A 24704-nucleotide genomic window follows, 5' to 3' on the forward strand; every position below is an offset into this window, starting at 1 on the left:
TTCGATACTCATGAATGTGATTCCCATATTATAATAATATGAGGGAGAAAATGAATGAGGATCCTCTTTGTGAGGATCATCTTTGTGGGGATTCTAGAATCCTCCAATCACATTCGTTTATCGTACATCGTACGGTTAGTTTTTGTACTATTTATATTTAATTTTAAATAAAAATATTTACAATGATTTCTGACCGCATGGTATACTATGAACGGATATGATTGAAAAATCCTCGGGATCCTCACAATGAGCTCTGAATCCTCATTCGGAGAAATAAGCCAAATATTTTTTGTGGTCCTTGTCCTTGTGGTAGCAATGCACTTTTATTGTCACCCCCGTGGTGAAAACATTGTTGAGCATGTTGAAGTTGTGCCTAAAAAGCCAATTGTTGTAATATTGGATATTGTGTAACAACTCCATATTAATTAATTTCATTCATGGGTTTGGCATTATACTATAGAGTGTGAATGAGTCTATAGGACTTAAGATATGAAAGCAATGTCCTAAATGAGGTTAAGGAAGGGAGACTATTCCATTGTCACCTAGACCTTAAACTAAGTTCCTAGTTGTTTGGAATGTCAACTAGACGTTGAATACGTGGCGGATATACGTGTACTTGTTTGGTGAACAAGTTCACTGAGCATAGACAATCCAAGAAGCTTAAAAGTATGGATACTTAGGCGATCTCCAATGGAAAGGGTTAAAGATCCAAAAGTAAAAAAAAAAGATCTGATTTGTCTAAAAACTCATCTCCAACAGATGAATAGGCTATAATTTTATAAAGTCCACCGTGCCATTATTTGGCCAAAGAGGCATCAGCCTGGCTAAATGTAGCCCCCTCTTAGCCTTTTTTTAGAGTCTAACTCCGTTAGTTGTTGATTCAAATTCAACGGTTAAATTTAAAAACATCCAAAGATAATTTAAAATAAAATTTTGCAAGATTATAACTTTAAACGCTCTATATGAAGTCCCTTCAATTGGGCATCTATATTAAGTCCCTTCAATTGGAGGTGGGCTTACGACATTTGTTTATAATCGTGTACTACAAACGAAATTCACGGATTTTGTTCTTTCTCTGTTAAAGTTGAAGGGAATTCATTCATTCCCCATGAGAAAAGCGAAAAAATAAAAATAAAAAGACAGATCAAAGTGTCTCCAATTTTGTATTTTAATCAGAATCAAGACCTGATTTTTGCAGCTCCAAAATTCCAAATCAAAGCAAGCAGCGAAAGAGCTAAGCGTACATACCTTAGCTGTGCTTCGACACTGAGCCCCCAGTGCAAGTTAGCAAGCCCATACGAGTGTGGGCAAGCAAAAGCAATCCACGTCGCCGTCGTCGTCGTCTCCGATGTTGTGCTCTTTACAAGGATCTCTCTTGACTCTCGCCATCCTCACCTTGCTCTCCTTCATCTATTTCTCCCTCAATTCCCTCCATCCCTCCGCCTCCGCCTCCCCCACCACTTACATCTCCTCCTCCGACGACGACGCAGACAATGAGCAGTTCTCCGACATCTACCACTCGCCGGAGGTGTTCCGGTTGAATTTCGCCGAGATGGAAGCCAAATTCAAGGTCTACATCTACCCGGACGGCGATCCGAACACGTTTTACCAGACGCCGAGGAAGCTCACCGGTAAGTACGCCAGCGAGGGCTATTTCTTTCAGAATATCAGAGAAAGTCACTTCCGAACTGACGATCCGGATCAGGCTCACCTCTTCTTCATCCCTATCTCCTCCCACAAGATGCGAGGCAAGGTATTGTTTCACCCTAACCCATTCCGATCCGGATTCACTTTATTTTTGTTTTGGACTGCTTGGTTGCTGAGAAAATTGCGGGGAAAGTAGAGCTGCTAGAGATTGTGATTTTCCTTGTTGCTGTGAATCGGAGAAATCTCATATTTTCGTTGTTTGGCATGTTTTTGGATGAGTTGTAAGTTTTACATTGCTAAAAGGGACATGGTACTACAGCCATTGCAATTGTGGATGCTGCGATTTTGCTTTCAGTTCTAGTTGTGATTTGTGTTTGGCAGGGGAAGTGAAACTCTAGTTTTTTACATTGTAGTGGCCATGCCTTTATTTGTTGTGGATTTCGATTTGTTTCATCTTATTTTTTTTTGGTTTAGGATATCGTTATTGCATTCAAGTATTTGGTTGTTTTGGGTTATGTACTAAAGACTTACTAGACGTATTTGCAAATGCGAACCTATTCGAAGAGTTGCGTTATGTTTTAGTCTAGGTTTGATGCATCTCAAATGGGTTTGGTACTGTCTGATTGTAGCATACAGGAGATGGATACTGATAAATGGTTACTCACTGAAACGCTACGCGATTGGATATGATTGACCAATCTCCTACTCTGAATTTGATCTTCATATGTTGGTTTATAATGATCATGCAGGGTGCATCTTATGAAAACATGACCATAATTGTTCGGGACTATGTGGAGAGCTTGATATCCAAGTATCCTTACTGGAACCGAACCTTGGGCGCTGACCACTTCTTTGTCACGTGTCATGATGTTGGGGTGAGGGCAACTGAAGGGCTTCCACTTCTTGTGAAAAACTCAATTCGAGTTGTGTGCTCCCCTGGCTATGATGTTGGTTTCATTCCGCACAAAGATGTTGCCCTTCCTCAAGTACTTCAGCCATTTGCTCTTCCAGCCGGAGGAAACGATGTGGAGAACAGGTAATATAGAAGGATATGTGTTTATTGTATATATATGCTCTGTTATGCACTTATTGACTTGCACAAGCAATATGTTATACTTCTTTTTGGATTAATTTCCATACTCATGGGTGTAGGCCGACCTATCGTATGATATGTTTCATAAGTTGACACCTGTCCAGACGAGAGGGTAATTATAATTTTATTGCCACTAGATTGAGCCTAATAACACAAGTTAATTAATTAGTAGGAGGCATGCTTTGCAGGACAACCCTCGGTTTTTGGGCCGGTCATCGGAACTCCAAAATTAGAGTTATACTGGCACGCGTATGGGAGAATGACACAGAGCTTTATATATTGAACAACAGAATAAACAGGGCAGAAGGGAATTTGTTATATCAAAGGAAGTTTTATGAAACCAAGTTCTGCATATGCCCTGGTGGCTCGCAGGTTAACAGTGCTCGCCCAACTGACGCAATCCATTATGGATGTATTCCTGGTAAGAATTCAGGTATTATTGTTTCTTGAAAATTGCAGTGAGATTTATGTAATGGTGTTTATCATCTATTCTTGGCTTGAATTGGGAATGTCAATGGTCGAATCATATAACCATGTTATTTAAGAAAAAAGAGTAGAGGCGAATTGAAAGCAAACAGACACCTTTATCCATGCTAGGGGATCAGAAAGTTTGCCTTCACGTAAGGAATTTTAATCTCTTTGCGGTGTTTATCTTACATTGCCGGTCCCAAGCCCGGATAAAGGAGGAGGGGGAGGGCGTCAAGTAGTCGACAACTGTCACTCTTAGGTTACGTCGAATCCTTATGAAAATGAATCCAGAACGAAATCGCCCTAAAGCTAGGGCGCTGTGTGGCCCGAGCACAGTGATAAATGAGCAAGGGTCACTGTATCTCCATCGGCTCCCGGATGCAGTGTTAAATGAGGAAGGGGGTCATAGAAACTTCTTTTTGAACGACTCCACTCAAAGTTGTTTGGAAGCATATGCTCTTATCAACTTTACATAGGACAAACAAAAGAAGTATTTTGATCTTATTAGACGGGGGAGGGTGAAGAAGTTAGGACATAAATGTAGAGTTCAAGAGAGTAGAATGCGTTTAGGAACGTGGAATATCGGAACCTTAACGGGAAAATCTATGGAAGTAGTGGAAGTTATGGTGAGGAGAAGGATAAGTATTATTTGCCTACAAAAAACTAAGTGGGTTGATCTTAAGGAAAATGACTAGAAAACTTAGGTTTTAAACTTTGGTATTCAAGCACAAATAGAACGAGAAACGGTGTTGGCATCATCGTGGACAAGATCTTGACACAAGATGTTGTAGATGTCAAAAGGGTAGGAGATAGAATTATGGCAATCAAGATTGTAATAGGACAAGAACTCATCAATGTGATTAGTGCGTACGCACCTCAAGTAGTGTTAGATATGAGTTTGAAGGAGAAATTTTGGGAAGATCTTGGAGACTTGGTGCAAGGAATTGCTCAGACGGAGAAGGTATTTATAGGAGGAGATTTAAATGGACACGTGGGCAAGGAGACAGGCAACTATGGAGGTTTTCATGGTGGTCATGGTTTTGGGGAGAGAAACGAGGATGGGGAAGCCATCTTGGATTTTGCAATGGCATATGATATCTTCTTAGCCAACACCTTTTTTAAGAAGAGAGAAGAACATGTGATCACCTACAAGAGTGGGTCGGTAAAAACACATAGATTTTCTTCTAATGAGGAAAGAGGATCATATAGCTTGTAAGGATTGCAAAGTTATATGGGGAGAGATATTCCTTGGTGTTAACGGGACATATTCAAGATGATATTCCTTGGTGTATGCTTTTTGCATACGATATAGTGTTAATAGATGAAACTCAGGAAGGAGTAAATGTGAAACTTAACCTTTGAAGAGAAGTGTTGAAATCTAAAGCTCTTTGCCTAAGCCGATCAAAGACAGAATATATGGAGTGTAAGTTCAATGCAAATGAAGGCCAAAATGAGTTGGGGGTGAGGATCGGAGATCAGGAAGTACCAAAGAGCGACCGCTTTCGTTACCTATAATCTATCTTGCAAAAGAACGGAGAATTAGATGGAGACCTCAATCATAGAATACAAGCTGGATGGATGAAGTGGAAGAGTGCGTCCGACGTGTTGTGTGACCGTCGTATGCTACTGAAGCTCAACGAAAAATTTTATAGGACGACAATAAGGCCGGTGATGGTGTATGGCACAAAATGTTGGGCGGTGAAGCATCAACACGTACATAAAATGGGTGTAGCGGATATAAGGATGATTAATTGGATGTGTGGGTACACAAGAAAGGATAAGATTAGGAATGAGGATATCTGAGGTAAAGTAGGAGTAGCTGAAATTGACAGAAAGATGAGAGAAAATCGGTTACGGTGGTTTGGACATGTGTAAAGAAGGCCTACTGACGCTCCGGTTAGAAGATGTGACTACTGGACAGAGGTCTAGGGTCGAAGGGGTAGAGGAAGACCTAGGAAAACTTTGGAAGAGACTCTAAGAATAGACTTAGAGAACTTGGATCTAACGGAGGACATGACACAGAACCGAGCTCAATGACGTTCTAGGATTCATATAGCCGACCCCATTTAGTGGGAAAAGGTTTTGTTGTTGTTGTTGCGGTGTTTCTTCTTGAAAATATTTTTAATTTTGAACAGAGATTTCAAGCTAATCAGTCTCTCTCTACAATTTCTCTTTCTTTTTTGTGCTTATAACTTTCGAATTGTTTTCATTTTTATTCAATGGATGCATCCTCAAGTCTGTTCACTGTGCCGCTTGACTGATGTAGTTTGCTTATCGAATGGGTGTGTGCCGCGAGTCTATATTTTCTTTAATTTCACTCATCAGACATTGTTCATCGAGCATGATGACAAGTAAATGTGGTTCTGGAATGCAGCTACACTTTTTTTTTTTCTTTCTTAGGGATGTACATATGGACAGAAACTTGAGGCGGTGGTGATTAGCTTTTTAAAATATTAAATTGTAATTCCCTATCTTAATTTATCCTTTTTCTTTTAGCTTGAATGTAATGTGTACGATTAAAAGTCCTTTTAATCGTTTGTCCACTGTTTGGTTTGATTTCTTGCAGTGATATTATCAAATTACTATGACCTGCCATTCAATGACATTCTCGATTGGCGAAAATTTGCTGTTATACTTAGGGAGAAGGATGTTTATCAACTTAAACAAATTCTTAAGGACATACCCTATTCAGAGTTTCTTACGCTTCACAAAAACTTGGTTAAGGTAAATGCTTTCATTTAGAACTAGAAAATGTCATTGTATGTTGATCTTACACTCTTCAATATTATGTGATAAATATATTTCCTTTGATGTCGTGCGTGTGTGTTGAGAACACTTGTTTCCAATTGTAGGTAACTAAAAAATTCTTTTTGTTTCATGATTTTTCTTTCAGGTCCAGCAGCACTTCCAGTGGAATTCACCGCCTGTCAAATATGATGCATTTCACATGGTCATGTACGATCTTTGGTTGCGCCACCATGTGATCAAATACTGATTTTGCCAGTTAGCTTTTTGTACACTTTCTGGCCAGCAAATCAAAGGGTTGTAAATCATCAGATACAGTAGTCTCGTTCTTCCTCCGTGATCTCGAGGGAGGAAGGAATTAGAGGTACAGGTAATCGAAAGATCTTACTATTTGTTCGTTCTTTATATGGGGAGTATTCCCACTTTTGTACCCACCTCGTTTCATTCTGTAATTCTTTTAGTTAAAAGAGAGACAAGAGGAGCATTATTCTTTGCTATTGGACAAGGTAGTTAGTATTTACCGTTATTTGATTCATGAATTGCAGCTTGAGTGTCGCAATTGGGGTCCGACAAGTTGCATTTCTTGTTACATTTTTCATGACTTGACCAAACCTGCGTGTGAATCATAACGACAGAGGCATCATCTTTGCCATGATAGTGTTACTGAACAAGAAATTTCACTTTTACAAGTGGAAAGATAGCCTGCAAGGTGAACTAAAACACGTTATTGAGATCTTAGTTTTCTTTGTTTCCATTATTTATTCATGGTGAACAAAAGAAGTATGTCATTTGCTACCCTCTTTCCGGGCCATTTTTATGCATGTCAACTGAACCGCGCGGTGCCATTGGGTGATTAGGTAATGTACCATTCAAGTTCATGTTAAGTATTAGTGAACCTTAATCCGATCAATTTATTTTTTTTATTTTTTTTGAACAAATGATGTTATCTATATTGAGAGAGAGGAGGAGCTTCACAACGGATCAGCAATAATTTGGTTCAATTAAGTGGCTAATCCGATCAATTAAGTTAACCATGTGGATAACTTCACAATGACCCAACCAATATATCATCTGTCTCATGTTTGAGTTGTTTCATATTTCTGGAGCCAAAAACTCAACATTCGAACCCTCTAATTTCTGTACATTCCTCATACAACTCCTGAATGAAAAAAAGTCCAAGATTCGAGTTCGCAGCTCGTCTACAGTGGTGTTCATTGTGTCTCTCTGTCTCAAGCCCTCTCGCAACGTTTGCTCTAACTGCAATCCGACCTCACTGAGTTTGTGATACGAAATGAAAAATAATTTTCCCACTTCGATTTTCTTCTCTTCCGCATTCCTTACTTTTCCCGTAAGACTTTCATTGAATAATTAAAGGAGAATCAACGAACAGAAACAAGAAGATAGCTGCAGAAGGAACTTCCGACTATATGAAGAAAAACGGAAGAAAAAGATATGCTAGCGATAAATTGGGTGTTAAACAGAATGCACTTTTTATCCAATTTGAGGTAATGAGTTTCATATGTATCTCATTGTCCTATTGGGCCTTTCTCAAATTTTAAAAGCCCAGTCTCGTACATTAGAATGTTGAATTCTGATTTTATTTATTTCCTTCTTTTCGAGCAATATTATAATCTAATTTAACCCAGGCAAGAAATATTCGAACTTAAGTAAAATTGGAAGCATATTGCTTTAGTTAACTTGACTACATTGATGAATACTAATTGATCAACACATGAAATGTTAGAGGGAATAATAGACACAAAGTTAATGATTAAATGTCACTCAGTATTATGATCCAGCAATATTCTTCTTCACTAAAAATCTTAGGTTCGAAGCTCCTAGATGACGAATTCGATACCAATTTATTTTCCTCATTCTTTAGTGTAAACATTAGCGTCTGCACTTAGACGTCAAAGAGTCAACATGGATCAACGCTATGGGTGCAAGTTGGCTTTGAAATTTCAATCCGAGCCAAAAATTTCTGTTCCTAGTCCTAACATTTTTGAACGAATTTTTTTAAGATTAGGATGACAATTGGAACAACCTACAAATATCGCAAAAATTCAGAAAAAATATTGTATGGTTGATATATAAAAGTCTGAAAATTTTTAGTCTTACAAAATGTAGGATATCCAAATTATGTACTGAAAATTTCGATAATTCGATTATGAAATTGGAACTATTATTTGATTTCGAAACTCTCTTGGATTGGCGTTGAAATGCTTGTTTCCAATTTGAGTCGGACGAAAATCACCCCTAATCACAGCGATCCCACAAGCAACGGCCCTCCTATGCGCTGCTTTGTTACAATCTCTAGCACAAAAGGAGCCTTAGTTATCGTTTTCTTCCCGAGGAAGATACCTCTAACGTGAATTTGGAATTGTACGAACGTCACTAGGCTTTGACTGTTGAGAATTTGAGTCCAAAGTTTTGTGTTTATTGTATAATACTTGAAAAATAAGGCTAAGAGCAGCATCTGGCTTGTTCCATTTCGTGACGAAATCGCCTTTTTGTCTGCTCTGTCTTGTGCATCTCCCATCCATGAACTCCAAGATTCCTTCCAACCCAATGCTTATATTGTATTCGTGGATCATATCTAAATGATTAAGTATTAGTTTGGTACTGAGGTGTTTTTATAAAAAGTGGGTACAAAAAAGAGCTGAGCTCAAAAAGGTGTTTGGTAAACACCTAAAAATAACTTATTTACACAGTTTTGGCTGAAAAAAGGCTAAAAACGTGAAGCAGAAAAAATGAATTTATTCTCACAGCACAACAGAAGCAGTTTTTTTTTTTTTTCATCAAAGCACAACAATACCAAACCAGCCCTAAATATTGTTTGAGTTGGCTAATCTTTTGCAAGCACGAAGTTTGAATGATGAAATAAAATTATTAACAGTACGAATTATGAGATAACGTTGTGAGGTTGATAAAACGAGTGATTAGTGTTGCATTAGCTTGCTAACATGTACCGCTTAAACACTCTTATCAGTAAGTTGTGGATTCCCTTAACAGAGAAGATCTTAATGCCACATAAAGTAGTAATATCGCTTGTAATAATAATAAAAAAAATCCTATATTTTGATATAAATTGAAATTAAATCCCTAACATTAACCCAGACACCAAAGTATGGCCAAGTACTTCTAAACTTGAAAGCGATGGCTCTAGTGCATTGTGCACTTCTTGACAAAGGCTGATGTCAATTCGGGGCTATCGGACGACACATCGACACCTGACTTTTCACATATTTAACCTATAAATTTCGACGCGTTTATTTTAGTGGAGAACACAATATCGATCTCTTTGTAAATGCCATAATGTGATAATCCATTGTTTTTATAAAACACTTTGTTTGTTCTAAATGTAAGATGATTAAAAAATTTAAATCTAGTTGATTTTTTTGCGTATATGATTTATAAACAGTGGCTAAGAAAATACACGGATTCAATTATCAGATCAAAGATGATGATGGAATGGGAGTAGGTAGAACGAGAAATGTACAAATTAAAAGAAAACTAGCTAGTATTCTCTTAGTTTGAAATCTCAATCGACAGGGTTTGTTTAGAGGAAAGATGAAACCAATGAGATTATATAAAATTAAACAATGACTATAAATAAAAGTAAAATTTTAATCTCAAATTTCTCTCTAAAAGAACATAAGCCGTTTAAGTTTCCAAAAAAAAAAAAAAAAGAAAAAAAAAGAAAAAAAGAACATATTCTCTTGGTTGTATTCTTATTGTTCCACATTCTCTTAATCCGTCCCTTGTCGCAAGCATAAAAAAATATTCAGGAACCATTGGTTGGCCCAACTGTCCACGAAAGGCCAATATATTATCCACTTTTTGTGTAAAACAATAAGGGGGGAACCGGTGAAGCTGGCAGTTTAGCAAGCAATTGCCTGGTAGGGATGTGTCTTTGTATTTCTCAAAACATTGTAGTCAGCCGGTTTGCCACTTGGAAGTAATATCTCGTTAGGATCCAAATAGGAAGAGATTCTATCCGAGAAGAATTTACATGGAACAAATTCATCATTATATGATATTAGGATCTAATAATATAATATTATCTGTTAAAAATTTATGCATGTCGTTGTTTAATTAGAACTAGAAATCACGGTAGCGATAAACTCGTTCTATGTAAATCTTTGTAATGAAGAGATAGTTTCAATAGTGTCACCTGCCCGATAATTGTTTTTCATGCGTTCAAAAAGGGTTTCATACCTTTGACAAGAAAAAAAAGGGTTTCATACATCCAATAGACATTTACTAGTGCATAGTAAGAAAACCTACCTTCCATGGGACTTGCATGGAATGAGTCCACTACCACATGACATTCCAATCAAATAATTTCATTATCATGTGTACATTTTTTTCTATGCACAAAACATTAATAGACTGAAAGTGAATAATAATAAGAACACGTTTCATATAAATTGCTCTGCTCAAATAGGGCAGCACTTATATGTCATGGAGTCTCAGTTACAGGTTATAACTAGCTAGGGTTTACATACACTCACACACACCTATGTATATATACAACTCATTTAAAAATCACCTCGTTACCAAACATTTTAATATTTAAACGACTAAGTCTATCAGATATTACATGATGCATACAATATGCAAATAATGAATATGGTCACAAAGCATATATATAGCATTACTGTATCGATTGCAGCATAAGTCCATGGCGAAGAATATTATACAGGGATGTGAAAATGATGCCCATAACTGAAAACTTCAGTGAGTTTGCTTCATGGAGAGAATTTCATGGTGGGTTGATGCAGAAGGAGACAAGCCGTACTTGTTGGCATCTGTCCACAAGACCGGCTAGTTGATGCTCTTGTCAAGAAAATACTTTCGTTTTCACGTGGAAGAAAGAAAAAAACTCACGTGCAACACTGCTAACAGATCAATTACACATCAATATATAAAAATCATTAAAACGCATGGTACTACGAATCGACTTAACATCCCTGTTGTAGAAAAATCTATCTACTTATCTTTTTACTAAGTGCTAACCAGTGATAGACAAAAATATTTCTACTTTAAACCTAACAAGATTCGTTGCACCAAAATTGAGCAACAATCTATAAGTCATAAAAATGCGAATAAACTTATTCCAAATTAAGTCTCCTTTATCTCGGTTACAGATTTAAGGGGTATAATTATATGGAAAATACTTGCATTCCTTAAGGATAACATATATTCATTTTAAGAATTGGGATATTTTGGATGCGGTCCCTAATCCTTAACATTCTTTGATTAAAACCTTAATAGTATTCAAAGTTTGATTAAGGTCCCTTGACTTTGTACACTTCATTATATTACTATTAATATTTATATTTTTATAGTTTTGACATTAATTGTTTGATATTTTATGAGATTTATAATCCTATAAATTTAAAATCCCTCATTATAATACTATTAGAAACGGTTACAATAAAAAAATTCAAATATTTTGATTGAATAAATGGATAAAAACTATATAAAAATAAGAAATAATAAATGGCAAAAGAATGTATCCATAGTGTTAAAAAAATTGGTAGATTTCACATATAACAAAGTGGTACATTAATAAAGAATAATGGGTACATTAGAAATAAATTAGAGTACAGATAAAAGATTAAAAATTATGAATACAAATGAATTTTTAAAAATATAGGCGCTAAAAGAAATTAATACATGGGTACAAAATAAAACTAAAAAGAAAATACTACAAATTTAAAAAAAAATGTTGCAAATTAAAAGTGGGTACAAACTAAAAATATATATGATACAAAGTTTAGGCATAAAACATAAATATACCATATGTAATTTTTCTATCATTGATTAAATATACAATATCACGTGACTGTATACACATGGGTACAAACACAAATAAAACTTTAAAAAATATGGGGACAAAAAAAAACCTAATATATGGGTCCAAATTAAAAATGAAAAGAAAATTGGTACAAATTAAAAAATATTTACAAATTAAAAATAGGTACAAACTAAAAATAAAAATATATGATAAAAAAATTTAGCCATAAATATAAATATACTAATTGTAACATTTTTAACATTAAAGGAATATATTTAAAAATAAAAATATTTTATTATTCAAATAATTAATGATGTTATTAATACCCAAGGACCTTGATCAAAAATTGAAAATGAATAGGATTTTAATTAATGGAGTAACAAAAAGAAGGATGTGAACCTAATTTTCCCTTAAGAATTTTATAATCAGAATCGTTCAATTTCTTAATCTTTATTTATACATCATTTCTACAAAACATCATTTGAATCGGAATCATTTAGTCATTAAAAAAATGTGAAACAAAGTAACGGTGTGAGTAGTAACATATTCATGATGAACTGTACATTTATTTAAAACATTTAGATGACTAAATGATTTTCGATTCGAATAAATTTTTTATAAGAATGACTTTCAAATGAAGAATAAGAAATTGAACTGTTTTGATAATGTAGTTTACAGAGTAAAAATAAGTCCTTCGCAAGAAGTTGGAAAATGGTCAAGCCCTCGTAGGAACACAAGTATTATCTTCGTATTTTTCTTTTTTTTTTTCTAAAATTTTGTTCAGCCAATGTTCCACTTTGTTAAAATCCAAACAGGGCTAGTTATGGAGGATGATTCTCTCACTTCCTAATCTCTCTCTCATTCCCTTCCCTTTTATTTGATCGGTTACGGTTAATCCACATCAACATCTTCTATTGATTTTTTTTATAAAGATAATAAGGCAAAAAGTAATGTGTGAGAGAAGGGAAGGAAAGAGATGAGAATATGAGGGGAGAGAATCATACTCCATCAGTTATATGTCATGGAGTATCTGAAACGAATAATAGAGTTGGGGGATGCGACAAAATCGTTTGAGTAGGAGGAGGGGCTACTGGTATAATTTAAACTTTTTTATATACAACTTTGGATTTTGTTTTGATTTGTTTTTCATTTTTGGAAAATATCATTATCAATGTGTCACGTCAATAATACAAAAGTACCAAACTTGAACAGATAGCACGAGCCGATGACAATAATACAAAATTTCCTATTTAATATATTGAGAATATTTCTCCATAAATATTGGTCAATAGGATGCCGCCATGTGTAGGATAAAACCCTAACACTATGGCCGACCCTCTCCCCTATATATACCCCATATTCTACCAAATTTCATAAGCTTTTGCTACCCTAGAAAGCTCCAAACACTTTACTCTCTAGAGAGAAACTAACTTAGGCATCGGAGATCCATTGGCCTAACCCCCCTATCTCGTGGGCACGTGAGGCTTAGGTCTTTGATAAAAGGTGTTGATTGTTTTGCAGGTGTATTTTCGTCTGAACTTAAGACAGTAGAAATTTGCATCGACAAATTAGTGCTTTCATTGAGAGCTGATTCAAATACTTGAAGAAGCCTCTTGCATTTGGTTTCTTGAATTTCTCACACGTCTTATCAATTAATTTCTAAGGTCCATGGAGAAGTAGGCCGAGCCCAAGAGGCCTCAATGGCAGCAGTTGGAGCCCAGGTAGTAGCCCAAGCCCACCGTTGAGCTCTACTTGCTGCAGATGTAGCCTGGGCCCAGCCCGAGAAGTATGTGCCCGCCCAGCATGCAATGCCACAAATGCGAGCCTAGCGTGCCCACATGCACTACTTAGCCATCCAGCCGAGTTGGTCTGCCCCGCGACCTGCTTCGGTGACCGAGCCTGCGGCTCAATCCAACCCGAGGCCACCTCCAACGATTCAGATTATGACCATCGGTTCCGTGATCGACTCAGGGTTATTTTCACCCCACTTTTCTACAGGAATGCTCACTTTGGGCTCAAGATTTGTACTTGCAGTTTAATACACTTCTAATCCAAATAGCGAGCACCACTTGCTCCAGCAGGTCGCCAATTTGACGAGCGTCCTCGTGCAGCAAATCGCCTTAGTGAACCAACTCCTCAAGTATATCAAGACGCAGCGCGCCCCAGACGAGGTGTCCGGAAGTAGGATAAGGGCAGAAGAACGTGACTCTTTCTAGCGACGTTTTGGCAAAGAGTAGCTCAGCCCGCCATGAATCATGCATTTGAGTAGTGTGCACTCTAGTTTGGGCCTTCAGGGAAATGTCTTCTCCCGCCTAAATGCGCAAAGAAGATTCATTCCTGACTTAGTTCACGAGTCAGTGTGCATTCGAGGTTGGGTCCACACTCTGATAGGCATTCAGGACATTCCAGGTGAAGCGTTCACATGAAGCTAGGCCTACAAGGAGATCCTCCAGCGAGGCACCGGAGCAGGTAGCCATATGGCGAACTGAGGAGGGCACGAGAGCAGTCCAGCTTAAGTTCCACTGGCAGTCCCAACTAAGTGCAATGACAAGTAGCACAGAATGAACCACGTGCACCGTAACTGAGACACAGGTGAGCAGGACATGCCGATAGCAATATGGACTAGTAGGTTAACACCGGTAGTAGCTGGAGGCTCCACTACCCCACTGGCACAAATCCAAGAGGAAGTACAAAGGCTCGTAGCAGAGTAGTTATGCGAATTCCAATGCATTAATACTACTGATGATGCTCTTCGTTGAGACATGGCTAACATAAGAAGATCACCATTTACAGATGAGATCGAGTAGATGGAGCCACCGCAGAAGTTTAGCCTGCCACATTTCACCTTGTTCAAAAGAGATGAAGATCTGGACAGACACTTGATGCACTATCGAAGCGCCATGACCCTTTACACCAACAATGACGTTTTCATGGGCAAGATCTTTGCCACAACGCTCTAAGGCGAGGCACAATGATTCCACACCCTACCACCGCGCTCAATCTGGAACTTCAACGAACTTTCCTTGTTTTCATTAAGGAATATTCATCCCACTGCTCAATCTAAAAGAAGTCTGACCACCTCTTCAACATGAAAAAGGACCCAAAGAAGTCACTCCACATATATGTCAAGAGATTCAAGGCGGAAAAGGTGAAGATCGTTAGATGCGATGACAACATTGCATGCTCAACTTTCTGAAAGAGGCTTCTAGCAGATTGCCCATTTTTCGGAGAACTGATCATATGTGAGAACTTGACTTTGCAGACTCTTATGCTTTGGTAGAAAAACACTCCCTCTAGGATGAGGCCAAACGCTCCCAGAAGCTGCTTGAGCAGCTGCGCAAAGATGCAGAGCCAACTCAGAAGAAGGCAGATGATAACCCACATAATAACAAGGACAAGCCAGAAAACAGACGCATGGACCATTCCTTGACAAAGGGAGACCCAACACCCAATACATACACTAAGTTCTCGGTCCCTATCAACCAGATCCTTCACAACCTCAGAGACAAGCCATGGTTCAAGATGTTGCCACCCATGAGGAGAGACACATCCAAGATGGACCAAACAAAGTTTTATGCATTCCACAGAGGTCCGGGGCACACAACCAACGACTGCACCACATAGGTGAAGTACTTTGAGAATCTCATTAAAGAAGGCAAGTGCGACCATTATGCTGATGCCTAACCCCTAGACAAGACAATCTGAATCAACGACATCTTTGTCAAGTCCAAGCATCTCGGGGCCATCAACAATTCCAAGAAGAGGAAGATCCAGTAGGCGAGATCGGTCTTTCAGATTCAAGCCGTAGATGCTATAGTTGGACCAATCGTCGGTTTCACCAAGCAAGATGCTGAGAGAGTAGACTTTCCCCACGACGACGCCTTGGTGATTTTTGCTCAACTGGTCCACGCCATCATTGATAGAATCATGGTGGACAACAACAACTCAATCAACATCCTATAACTGTCAGTCATCCAGAAGATGGGCTTGGAAAGCACGATCAAATGCAAAGTGGAGGTTTTGACTGAATTCAACAGACTTACCTCGACTGCCATTTACACTATCATGCTCGATGTAACCCGCCCACCGATTGTCTCATCGCATACCTTCATGATCGTCAGTGACCTATTTCTCCATAATGAGATATTGAGCCGACCCTAGCTAGTAAAGATTAGAGCTGTGACCTCGATTGAGTATCAGAAGATTCGATTTCACATCTCGGGATGATTAGTCAGAGAGATCAAAGGCGGCCAGGCCATGTCTCGGAGATGCATGGTACAAGTTCTTAAAGAGTCGAAAAAGAAGTCTTTCACCCCAGCAGTAGCAGCTGAAGTGCAGAAAGATGACTCTACCTCCACCAATTAGCAATTATAGCAGACAAGTCAAGAAGATGGTGTCAAGTTCGACAATGCCCTGGAAGATGAATCAGGATGGAAACTCGAAAAAGACGTCGAGAACATCATTCTTGGCCCCCACCAGCTGAAGAAGACGACTAGAATTGGCTCACGTCTGAGCTTGACGGAGAAGGAAGAACTCACTATTTTCCTTAAGGAAAATTATGATGTTTTCGCATGGTCACCCTCTAATATGCTCGGTAATGATCTAGCAATAGTTTTCCATAAGCTGCACGTCGATCCCACCGCCAAACTTGTGATCCAGAAAAGGTGACATTTCGCACCCGAGCGAGTAGCGATTATCAAGCTACTAGAGGCTGGATTCATTAAGGAAATGGTGTACTCAGCATGGCTGGCCAACGTCCTGTTAGTGATGAAAAAAACAAGGGCAAATGGAGATTATGCATGGATTACACCAACTTTAGCAAGGAGTGTCCCAAGGATAACTACCCGGTTCCTCGAATTGACTTGCTCAGTTACTCAACATCCGGGAACCAGCTGCTTAGCTTCTTGGACCCATGCTCAGGCTACAATCAGATTGCCATGCATGAGCCTGACAAGGAGAAAACTGCATTCGTGATCGAGCAAGGCACATATTGCTACAAGGTCATGCCCTTTGGCCTCAAGAATGCAGGAGCAACCTACCAACGGCTCGTAAACATGATGTTCAAGAAGCAGATCGGAGTAACCATGGAAGTTTACGTCAACGACATCATGGTAAAAGGTAGGCAGTGGTTATACCATATAGGTAACTTGGCAGAGATTTTTGACATCCTCCGAACGTACAAAATAAAGCTTAACCCATCTAAGTGCACCTTTGGCGTCTCCTCAGGCCGATTCTTAAGGTACCTTGTAACCCAGTGAAGAATCGAGGCTCATCTAAGGTAGATCAGGGCGATTTTAGACATGAAGTCTCCCACAATTCTAAAAAATATCTAAAATTTGATAAGACGAGCAGCCGTACTCAATCATTTCCTCTTGCGATCCATCGATTGATGCAAGCCCTTTTTCAAGGCAATAAAAAAGGCGTAGAAGGACAAATGGGATGACGAGTGCGAGAAAGCATTTCAGGACCTAAAACAGTACCTGATGTCACCTCTACTATTATCCAATCCGGAAGCAGCAGAGAACCTGTACATCTATCTGGTGGTATCAAAAGTAGCAGTGAGCTCTGCCCTCATATGGAAATCAGATACCCGAAGATTGAAAAGCTAATTTTGGTGATAATTGTTGCAGCTCAGAAGCTTAGACCTTACTTTTAAGGGCATTTGGTCATCGTCATGACCCAGTACCAAATGCGTTCAATTTTGCATAGTCTAGACGTTTCTCAATGAGTGATGGAGTGGGCGTTGAAACTTGGCCAATATGACTTAGTATACCAACCTCGCACGACAATAGAGGCACATGCATTAGCGGTATTTGTAGCAGAATTCACCTAAAGCTTGAAAGGTGTAGTAACTCAACCCAAAAGTGCCCTAGAGGCAGTCGAGCACACAGTAACATCACCAGCCTCACCTGCAAGAGATTTTTGGCGTTTGCACGTCGACGGATCATCTAATTACCAGGGATCGGGACCAGGCCTAGTTCTTACTTACCTAGATGGTTTGATGCTCGAGCAGGCGATCACTCTAAGCTTCAAGGTTTCAAATAACGAAGTAGAGTACGAAGCCCTACTAGCAGGTCTTCGATTGGTGAAAGACCTAGCGGTGAAGAAGCTTGCGATCTATTCTGACTCCAGTTGATTACCAACCAAACCTTAGGGGAGTACGTAGCAAAGCATCCAATGATGGCTTGCATCGTTTGCCCCAATGATGGCCTTTTTGATCTCATCCGTATTCCGATCAATTTCGAGGGTTACAATCTAAAAAAACGATTCCACATGAGGACAATTTCCCTCTTGAGTAATGGGAAATGGAAATTAGGCTAGTCCTCGGGGAATTACATCGCTATTTGATTTGAAGAATAAGGCCCACGAGCTATCTATTTTTTGCTCAGAAAGTCGGTGATAAGCAAAAAGAGAAGAATTTGAAAGAAGAAAGATAATGTCCTTGCATGAGAACCACACCTATGAGTTAGTAAAACTACCTAAAGGAAGATGGGCACTCACTCAAGTTCCATGAGTAAAGAATGCCTATGCAGACGCACTAGCAGGCTTAGGCTCTGCCTTAGACCATCAGCTCAAGTACTCCATCCAAGTCAAGTACTTGGAGAAGCCGAGCATAGATGATGAACCAGCAATTGAGGTGGCGCATATTAACATAACTTCGAGTTGGCAGGATCCCGTCATCGACTACTTAGTCAACGGAACACTCCCTGTAGACATATTGGAGTCTAGGAAGCTCTAGATGAAGGCAACACGTTACTACATGTGGAACTAAATGCTCGTTTGCAGATCCTTCTTAGGTCTACATCTCCACTACCTATCGCCTTCCGACGACTAGAAGATTCTTAACTCAATCCATGAAAATGTTTGTGGAAACCACTCTAGAGGCCGTTCTCTGGCGTAAAAGGCTCTTAATGCTGGCTACTATTGGCCAACCATGTATCAAGATGCCAAGAAGTATGTATAAAGGTGCGACAGCAGCCAGCGCTTCAAGCCTATGCCTGCACTACCTGCTAGTGAACTTCATCCGCAGACGAGCCCTTGGCCATTCATGAATGAGCAATTGACCTAATAAGACTAATGTCGCCTGCCAATAAGGACAAATGCATGATGATTGTAGCAACCGACAATTTCACAAAATGGGTCGAAGTCGAACCTATGACTATAACCACCCAGACGGACATAGAGTGATTCATATGGAAGAACATCATCTGTCGCTTCGATATCCCTCATTCCATTGTCATAGACAACGGTCGGCAGTTTATGGGCAAAGAGTTGGTGAGGTTCTTCGAAAAATATGGCATCAAGCAGCGCATGTCCATGCCCCGGTATTCGCAAGGCAACGGGCAGGTCGAGGCGTCCAACAAGACCATCCTCAAGAAATCCATCTCAGACAAGAAGGGCAAGTAGCCAAACGAGCTCCCCAGTGTTCTGTGGGCGTATTACACCACCAAGAGACGAGCAACCAGCGAAACTCCTTTCTCTCTAGTGTATGGCTTTGATTAGATCATTCCTTCCAATGTCGTGGTGCCATGCATCAGCACTGTATTGCTGAACTTCAAGTAGAACAAGAAAGAGATGGCCACAAACTTAGACTTGGTAGAGGAAGAGCGCGAGAAGGTTATCACCCATATTGCAGCCTATCATCAGCAACTCATCTTCAACTACAACAAGAGGGTAAAGATCCGGCAGTTCTAGCCAGGAAAATTAGTCATCAGAAAAGCTTTCATAACCACCTGCTGGGAAGGCTTAAAAAAGATGGCTCATATCTGGGAAGGTTTGTACAAAATTAGCTGAGTCAGCGGAAATGGCAGCTACTCCCTCACCACTATGAGCGACAAAAAGTTAGAAAAATAGTGGAATGCCTACGACTTGAGAAAGTATTACGTGTGACCTTTTACCATTTTTAGACCTTGTTCAAGACAAATAAAGTTTGAAGACTCAAGCAGCTCGAAGAACAAGACCTCGCATGCCGAGGATTATAAGTTGTTATGCTATTACTACTTACAAGTAAAGTTTCTACATTTCTTTATTTTCAACCAAGATTGAAGGAATTATTCACAAGCTTGGGCCGAATGCATAAACAAACTAACCATCCATGTGACAGCAGAAGACGCTTCTACCCTTACAGACATAGTGTGTTCTCTCCTATTATGAGAGGGTAAACTGAACTGGAATATCCAGACGTGGATGGGTTGTACGACTGCTCAGTTTCCCCTGAATGCATCGATTACCTGCTCAGTTTCCCATGAAAGAATTTGCGTGACTAGATGGTCCATCCTCGACATGCAAGTCTTCATGAATGTAGCTTGGTTTTAAAGTGTTGCAATACTAGTTAAGCGATCTACGGAATCAAGTTACAACTCGAAAATATATGGCCTCTAAGGTGTGATTCTGTTTACACCATATGCCTAAAATGCCTCCGAGAGCCAGAGACGACGTTTGAAATGGTCACACGGATCGTTTGCTTCTGTAAGTAAGACGCCTGGCTGACGACCCAACAACTTTAACCCAAGGCAATCCCTAAGCCAAGACTTACACTTGCTATGACTACGTGGACCTGTCTACTTATTTAAAAGCAGCGTTTTCGACTAACGGTCTACAGTTTAAGTTTTGCAGAAATAAAGTCAAGGTACGACTATAGCAGCTATGCGGATTTCCTCTGCTTTCTACGAGAAGCAAGTGTCCGGCCGCTGGCTTTATAAGTTAAAAACTTTGCAACATGCCTTGGGAGGGCCAAGGCTCGTGTAGCTGCTAAAGTCAAGGTACGACTATAGTAGCTACGTGGATTTCCTCTGCTTTCTATGAGAAGCAAGTGTCTGGCCACCGCCGACTCTATAAGTTAAAAACTTCGTAACATGCCTCAAGAGGGTTAAGGCTTGTGCAGCCATTAAAGCTAAGATTCACGACTATAGTAGCCACACGAACTCGCCATCTTCCTTTTGGGGCTACGAGTTCGGCCGCCAGCTCTATAAGTTACAAATCTCGCATTTTTTCTTCTTGTAGGTAAACCTCCTTGAGCATCAAAGTCGAAACTAAAACCTAATTGATGACATGGGATCAACTGGTTCATTGAAGTAGCTCGCCCAACCGCTCGTCCTACGGTAAAGTTTTGCAAAAGACATGGAAAAATAGAAGGATGAAGTAAAGCAAGGAAAGCTGTTTATTAAATTTCTAGCAAATTGATAAACCGGCTCGAAGGCCAACAAAGTTTGATTAAAGCAGAACAAAAATGAAAATAAGAAAATTCCTAAGTTTAAGCAAAATGACTACTTATCGGCAGCCTGCACAGCCACTCGTTTTTCGACTACCATGCCTTCAACAACCGCATCGGTCTTAGCAGCTAAAGCTTCCATCAGCTCATCCTCAGCCACCACTGCTTCGACTGCTTGACCCTCAGTTGCTCCACTAAAGGCAGCCTCAAACGAGAAGTCAAGCAGATCAACTGGAGAAATAGAGAAAGTCTCGAAGTCTTTCTCGAAAAACTCATAATCTGACGGCCTACCCTGAAGATGGTTTACATAGCCAAGCTTGTAGAAATTAGTTTGATAAGAAGCAAGCACCACTTCATGACCGACTTTCTTATTCTTCAGTTGCACATTTTCCTCAACAAGCCTAGTATGAGCACTCTGCAGGCTTTCGCTAGCAGACATCACACCTTGCAGATCCACTTCCTTGGACTCAAGCTTACTGGAAACATCCTTGAGATGAGACACTTCAACATACATGAAGACAAGCTCCTCGTCCTTGGCAAAAATAGCAGATCGTAGCTCCGAATTGACACGCTCAAGGTTTTTGACCACCGGTGCAACATGACTGACTTCTTTCTCTGCAGCTTCTAACATTGCCTGAGTTGCACTAAACTTAGCCTTCAAATATGCGACTTCCTGATGAGCGGTCCCTAGCTGCATAGAAGTAGGGGCAAAGACATCGGACCCCTTCAAAACGACGAGTTCAGATTCGAGCTTGTCGATATTTTCAGCAGTCGAGCGAAGCTGAGCCATCAACGCCACTTCGGCATCCTTAGCACACTTGACAGCATCCTGATCAACGTGCATAGACTCAGCTGCTAGGATCAAAGTCTTATGCATTATGGCAATCAGGGAGGACCTCCTCAAGTAGGCAGGACACTTCCCAAAAAGAGTCTGAACGGATGACAACTTTCCCAACACTGTCAATGAACTTGGCACATGCATCAACGTCTTCAAGCAGGTTAGCCTTCAGTAGTGCATAAACCTCAGGAAACTTTCCAGTCTCAGATTTCTTTTTCTATTTAGATGAATCAGTCGCAGCAGAATAAAGAACAGACCTAGGCGCCACCTTAGCAGCAAAACCCACATTCTCGCTCTTCATAGCGACGAGCCTCTTAGAAATCGAACTGGACTTAGATCCCAATTCGTACTTCGACACAAACCTCGACACTGGAGGCACCACCGAACATTTTCGTTAGGAAATCATCTCAATAATGGACGTGGCTACATTCAGAGCAGCAAGTTTCATAGGCTCAAACTTGACGAACTTTTTCGTCCCCTTTGAAGAAGTCAAATTGATACAAGCTTCTCAGTAGCTGACGAGCCCCCACAAGCAGCATAAAAAGTCCTTGGCTTATTCTCAGCTGAAGGCTCACAAGCAGGTGAGGAAGATCTCTTCTTTCCACTTTCATAGGCAGCTGGCTCTACGGTAGTGATCGAGCAAGCAAGCGCCTCATCCTTTATCCGCTTTATCTCTTCCTTCGGAGGTAGCTCACCTTTCTCTCGACAAAGAGGACTGAGCAGCCAGCACCACTCACTGTACTCAGCGAGAATGCCCAAGGTGATATGCACTTTCTTCATATTTGTAAAAAGCACAAATGGCATCAAGAAAGGATCAAGCTGTTCCTGTAACCAAAGCGAAGAACAAGAACATCTTCACCATAAGTGGTGACACTTCAGGCATCATAACCCAAAGCAAGGCGAGAGCTCTCTCTATTGTGGCTTCCACCCCTGTATTAACTTTGCCAAATGAACAAGAGCACCGGAGGCACGAGCTCGTGATCACCTGGCCTCGCTAAGGGTGCCAAGAGAGGAAAGCCTGAGGAAGTACTCAGAGTCCTTACTTTCTGAAGTACTCAGAGTCCTTACTTTCTGAAGTTGACTCGAGCATCAGCTCAGCCATGCAAGTCATGACCACATGAACGACTTCAATTGAGAAGTAGCTGGCTCAAATGAATGAAGGGATCGCAAAACTCACAAATATTGTGGAGGAGAAAGACTTGCAAATCGTTACACTCGCTAACCAATTGGAGGCGCAGCAAGACATGAAAGTCAACCTAAAGGTTGATCCACTAAAGAAAGGAGCCGACGAAGAAGAGAAACCTTTGATGGAAAGAGTCGAAGAGAAGCTAGAGCCAGACCAAGCAGCGGTGCTTATATGATCTCTCTCTATCCAACAACTATAGGAGATGATCACCAGCATCATCAAGGCACAATACGAATGAAACTCACATACCTCTGTGTTGTACTCAAAGTGCTACTCCAAGAAGATTGACACCTTGAATACGCCGAGGGGTGATCAACCACCAAAGTTCATGCAATTTGATGGAAAGGGAAACCCAAAGCAGCACGTCGCCACCCATTTCGTTGAAACTTGCAACAATGCGAGGACAGAAGGAGACACCTCACTAAGCATTTTGCCTGCTCTCTAAAGGGGAATGCATTTGATTGGTACATGGACCTAGAGCCTGAATCCATCAACAGTTGAGACCAATTGAAGCGAGAATTCCTCAACCGTTTCTACAGCAGCGCTGCACGGTAAGCATGCTAGAGTTGACAAGCATGAAGCAATGGAAGGACGAGCCAGTCATGGACTATATTAACCGATGGCGCACTTTAAGCCTCGATTGCAAAGATAGGCTCTCAGAGATCTCATCGATCGAGATGTGCATCCAAGGCATGCAATGGAGGTTACACTACATCCTTCAAGGCATCAAACCATGGACCTTTGAAGAGTTAACCACCCACACCCATGACATGGAGTTGAGCATCGCCTATTATGGAAAAAAGGAGCCAATCTCCGATTTCCAGAAGGATAAGGTATTTGCTCCGAAAGTGGATAATCATGGGAAGAAGCCCGTTAAGAAAGCTTTTACTATCAACACTACCCTCATTAAAACCTCCTCTGCGCCTATCAAGATCTCCTCCAAGAACAAAGTGAAGAAGATAAATAGAGATGAGCCTTCTCGCACCCAAGACAGGTACAAAAACACCTTGAGGGAGCTGGAGCAAAAGATATACCTTTTTCCTAACTCAGATATGGCTGCAATGTTAGCCGACTTGCTAGAAAAGAAAGTGATCGAGTTATCCAAATGCAAGTGCCCCGAAGAGATGAATCGCGATAGAAATCCCAAGTACTGCAATTACCATCGTATCGTAAGTCATCCCGTTGGTAAGTGCTTCATCCTCAAAGAGCTCATCATGAAGCTGGCACAACAAGGGTGAATCGAACTTAACCTAGAATGATGCCATTGATCCACACTACTACAATCGTGTTTGGATCATTTGATCCCGTTCTTCTCCAAATAATGCATGACCACTCCTGTCAATGCTTAAACTACACGGCACCTTTTGCACAACCATCGCTGGGGACAAGCGACTAAAAGCACTTGCCGACGATAAAGAAGGATATACATTGATGACCTACAAAAAGACAAGAAAGCCAAAACCACAAGTCACACAGCCAAAGGTGAAACAAGGAAGAAATTATCGCCACCACAACAACATGAAGCCTAGAGGAAACGTAAGAGCTGCTAAGCCAACATACAGTGGGGAACCTATGGAGGAAGAGCCACGCATTCCCGTCTCCTTGCACGAGTATTTCCTGAATGACTCTTCTAACAGTGCATTACCGTCGCCTATCATATGGTTGAAGTAGAGATGGAAGAGCCCTCAAAAGGCAAAGTTATCGCCACTAAGG

General features: G+C 40.2%; 1 protein-coding gene across 7 annotated transcripts; it reads left to right on the top strand.

Moving 5' to 3' along the window:
* Window positions 1–992: 992 nt before the first annotated feature.
* LOC103401539 (probable glycosyltransferase At5g03795) lies at window positions 993–6691 on the top strand. Of its 7 annotated transcripts, none has more exons than XR_011581873.1 (7): window positions 1019–1753; window positions 2397–2683; window positions 2929–3161; window positions 5583–5668; window positions 5775–5932; window positions 6102–6317; window positions 6499–6691. XR_011581873.1 is itself a non-coding variant. In XM_008340255.4 (5 exons), exons 1-5 carry the CDS (start codon window positions 1349–1351, stop codon window positions 6201–6203), a joined length of 1185 nt encoding a protein of 394 aa, XP_008338477.3. In that variant the 5' UTR covers window positions 993–1348; the 3' UTR covers window positions 6204–6450. The 7 variants fall into 7 exon arrangements, 1 of the variants encoding a protein (XP_008338477.3); XR_011581872.1 differs by having other exon boundaries at window positions 5609–5668; window positions 6102–6323; XR_011581868.1 differs by lacking the exon at window positions 5583–5668 and having other exon boundaries at window positions 6102–6323.
* Window positions 6692–24704: the final 18013 nt, after the last annotated feature.

This window comes from Malus domestica, chromosome 01, assembly GCF_042453785.1.
Source record: "Malus domestica chromosome 01, GDT2T_hap1".
NCBI classification, from domain to species: Eukaryota; Viridiplantae; Streptophyta; class Magnoliopsida; order Rosales; family Rosaceae; genus Malus; species Malus domestica.

Excerpts from the sequence above, each read along its gene's own strand:
- LOC103401539 (XM_008340255.4), top strand. The coding sequence starts at position 1,349 with ATGTTGTGCTCTTTACAAGGATCTCTCTTGACTCTCGCCATCCTCACC. Across the intron at positions 1,754-2,396 it reads CCCACAAGATGCGAGGCAAG|GGTGCATCTTATGAAAACAT; the intron begins GTATTGTTTCAC and ends ATGATCATGCAG. Across the intron at positions 5,933-6,101 it reads TTCACAAAAACTTGGTTAAG|GTCCAGCAGCACTTCCAGTG; the intron begins GTAAATGCTTTC and ends TTTTTCTTTCAG.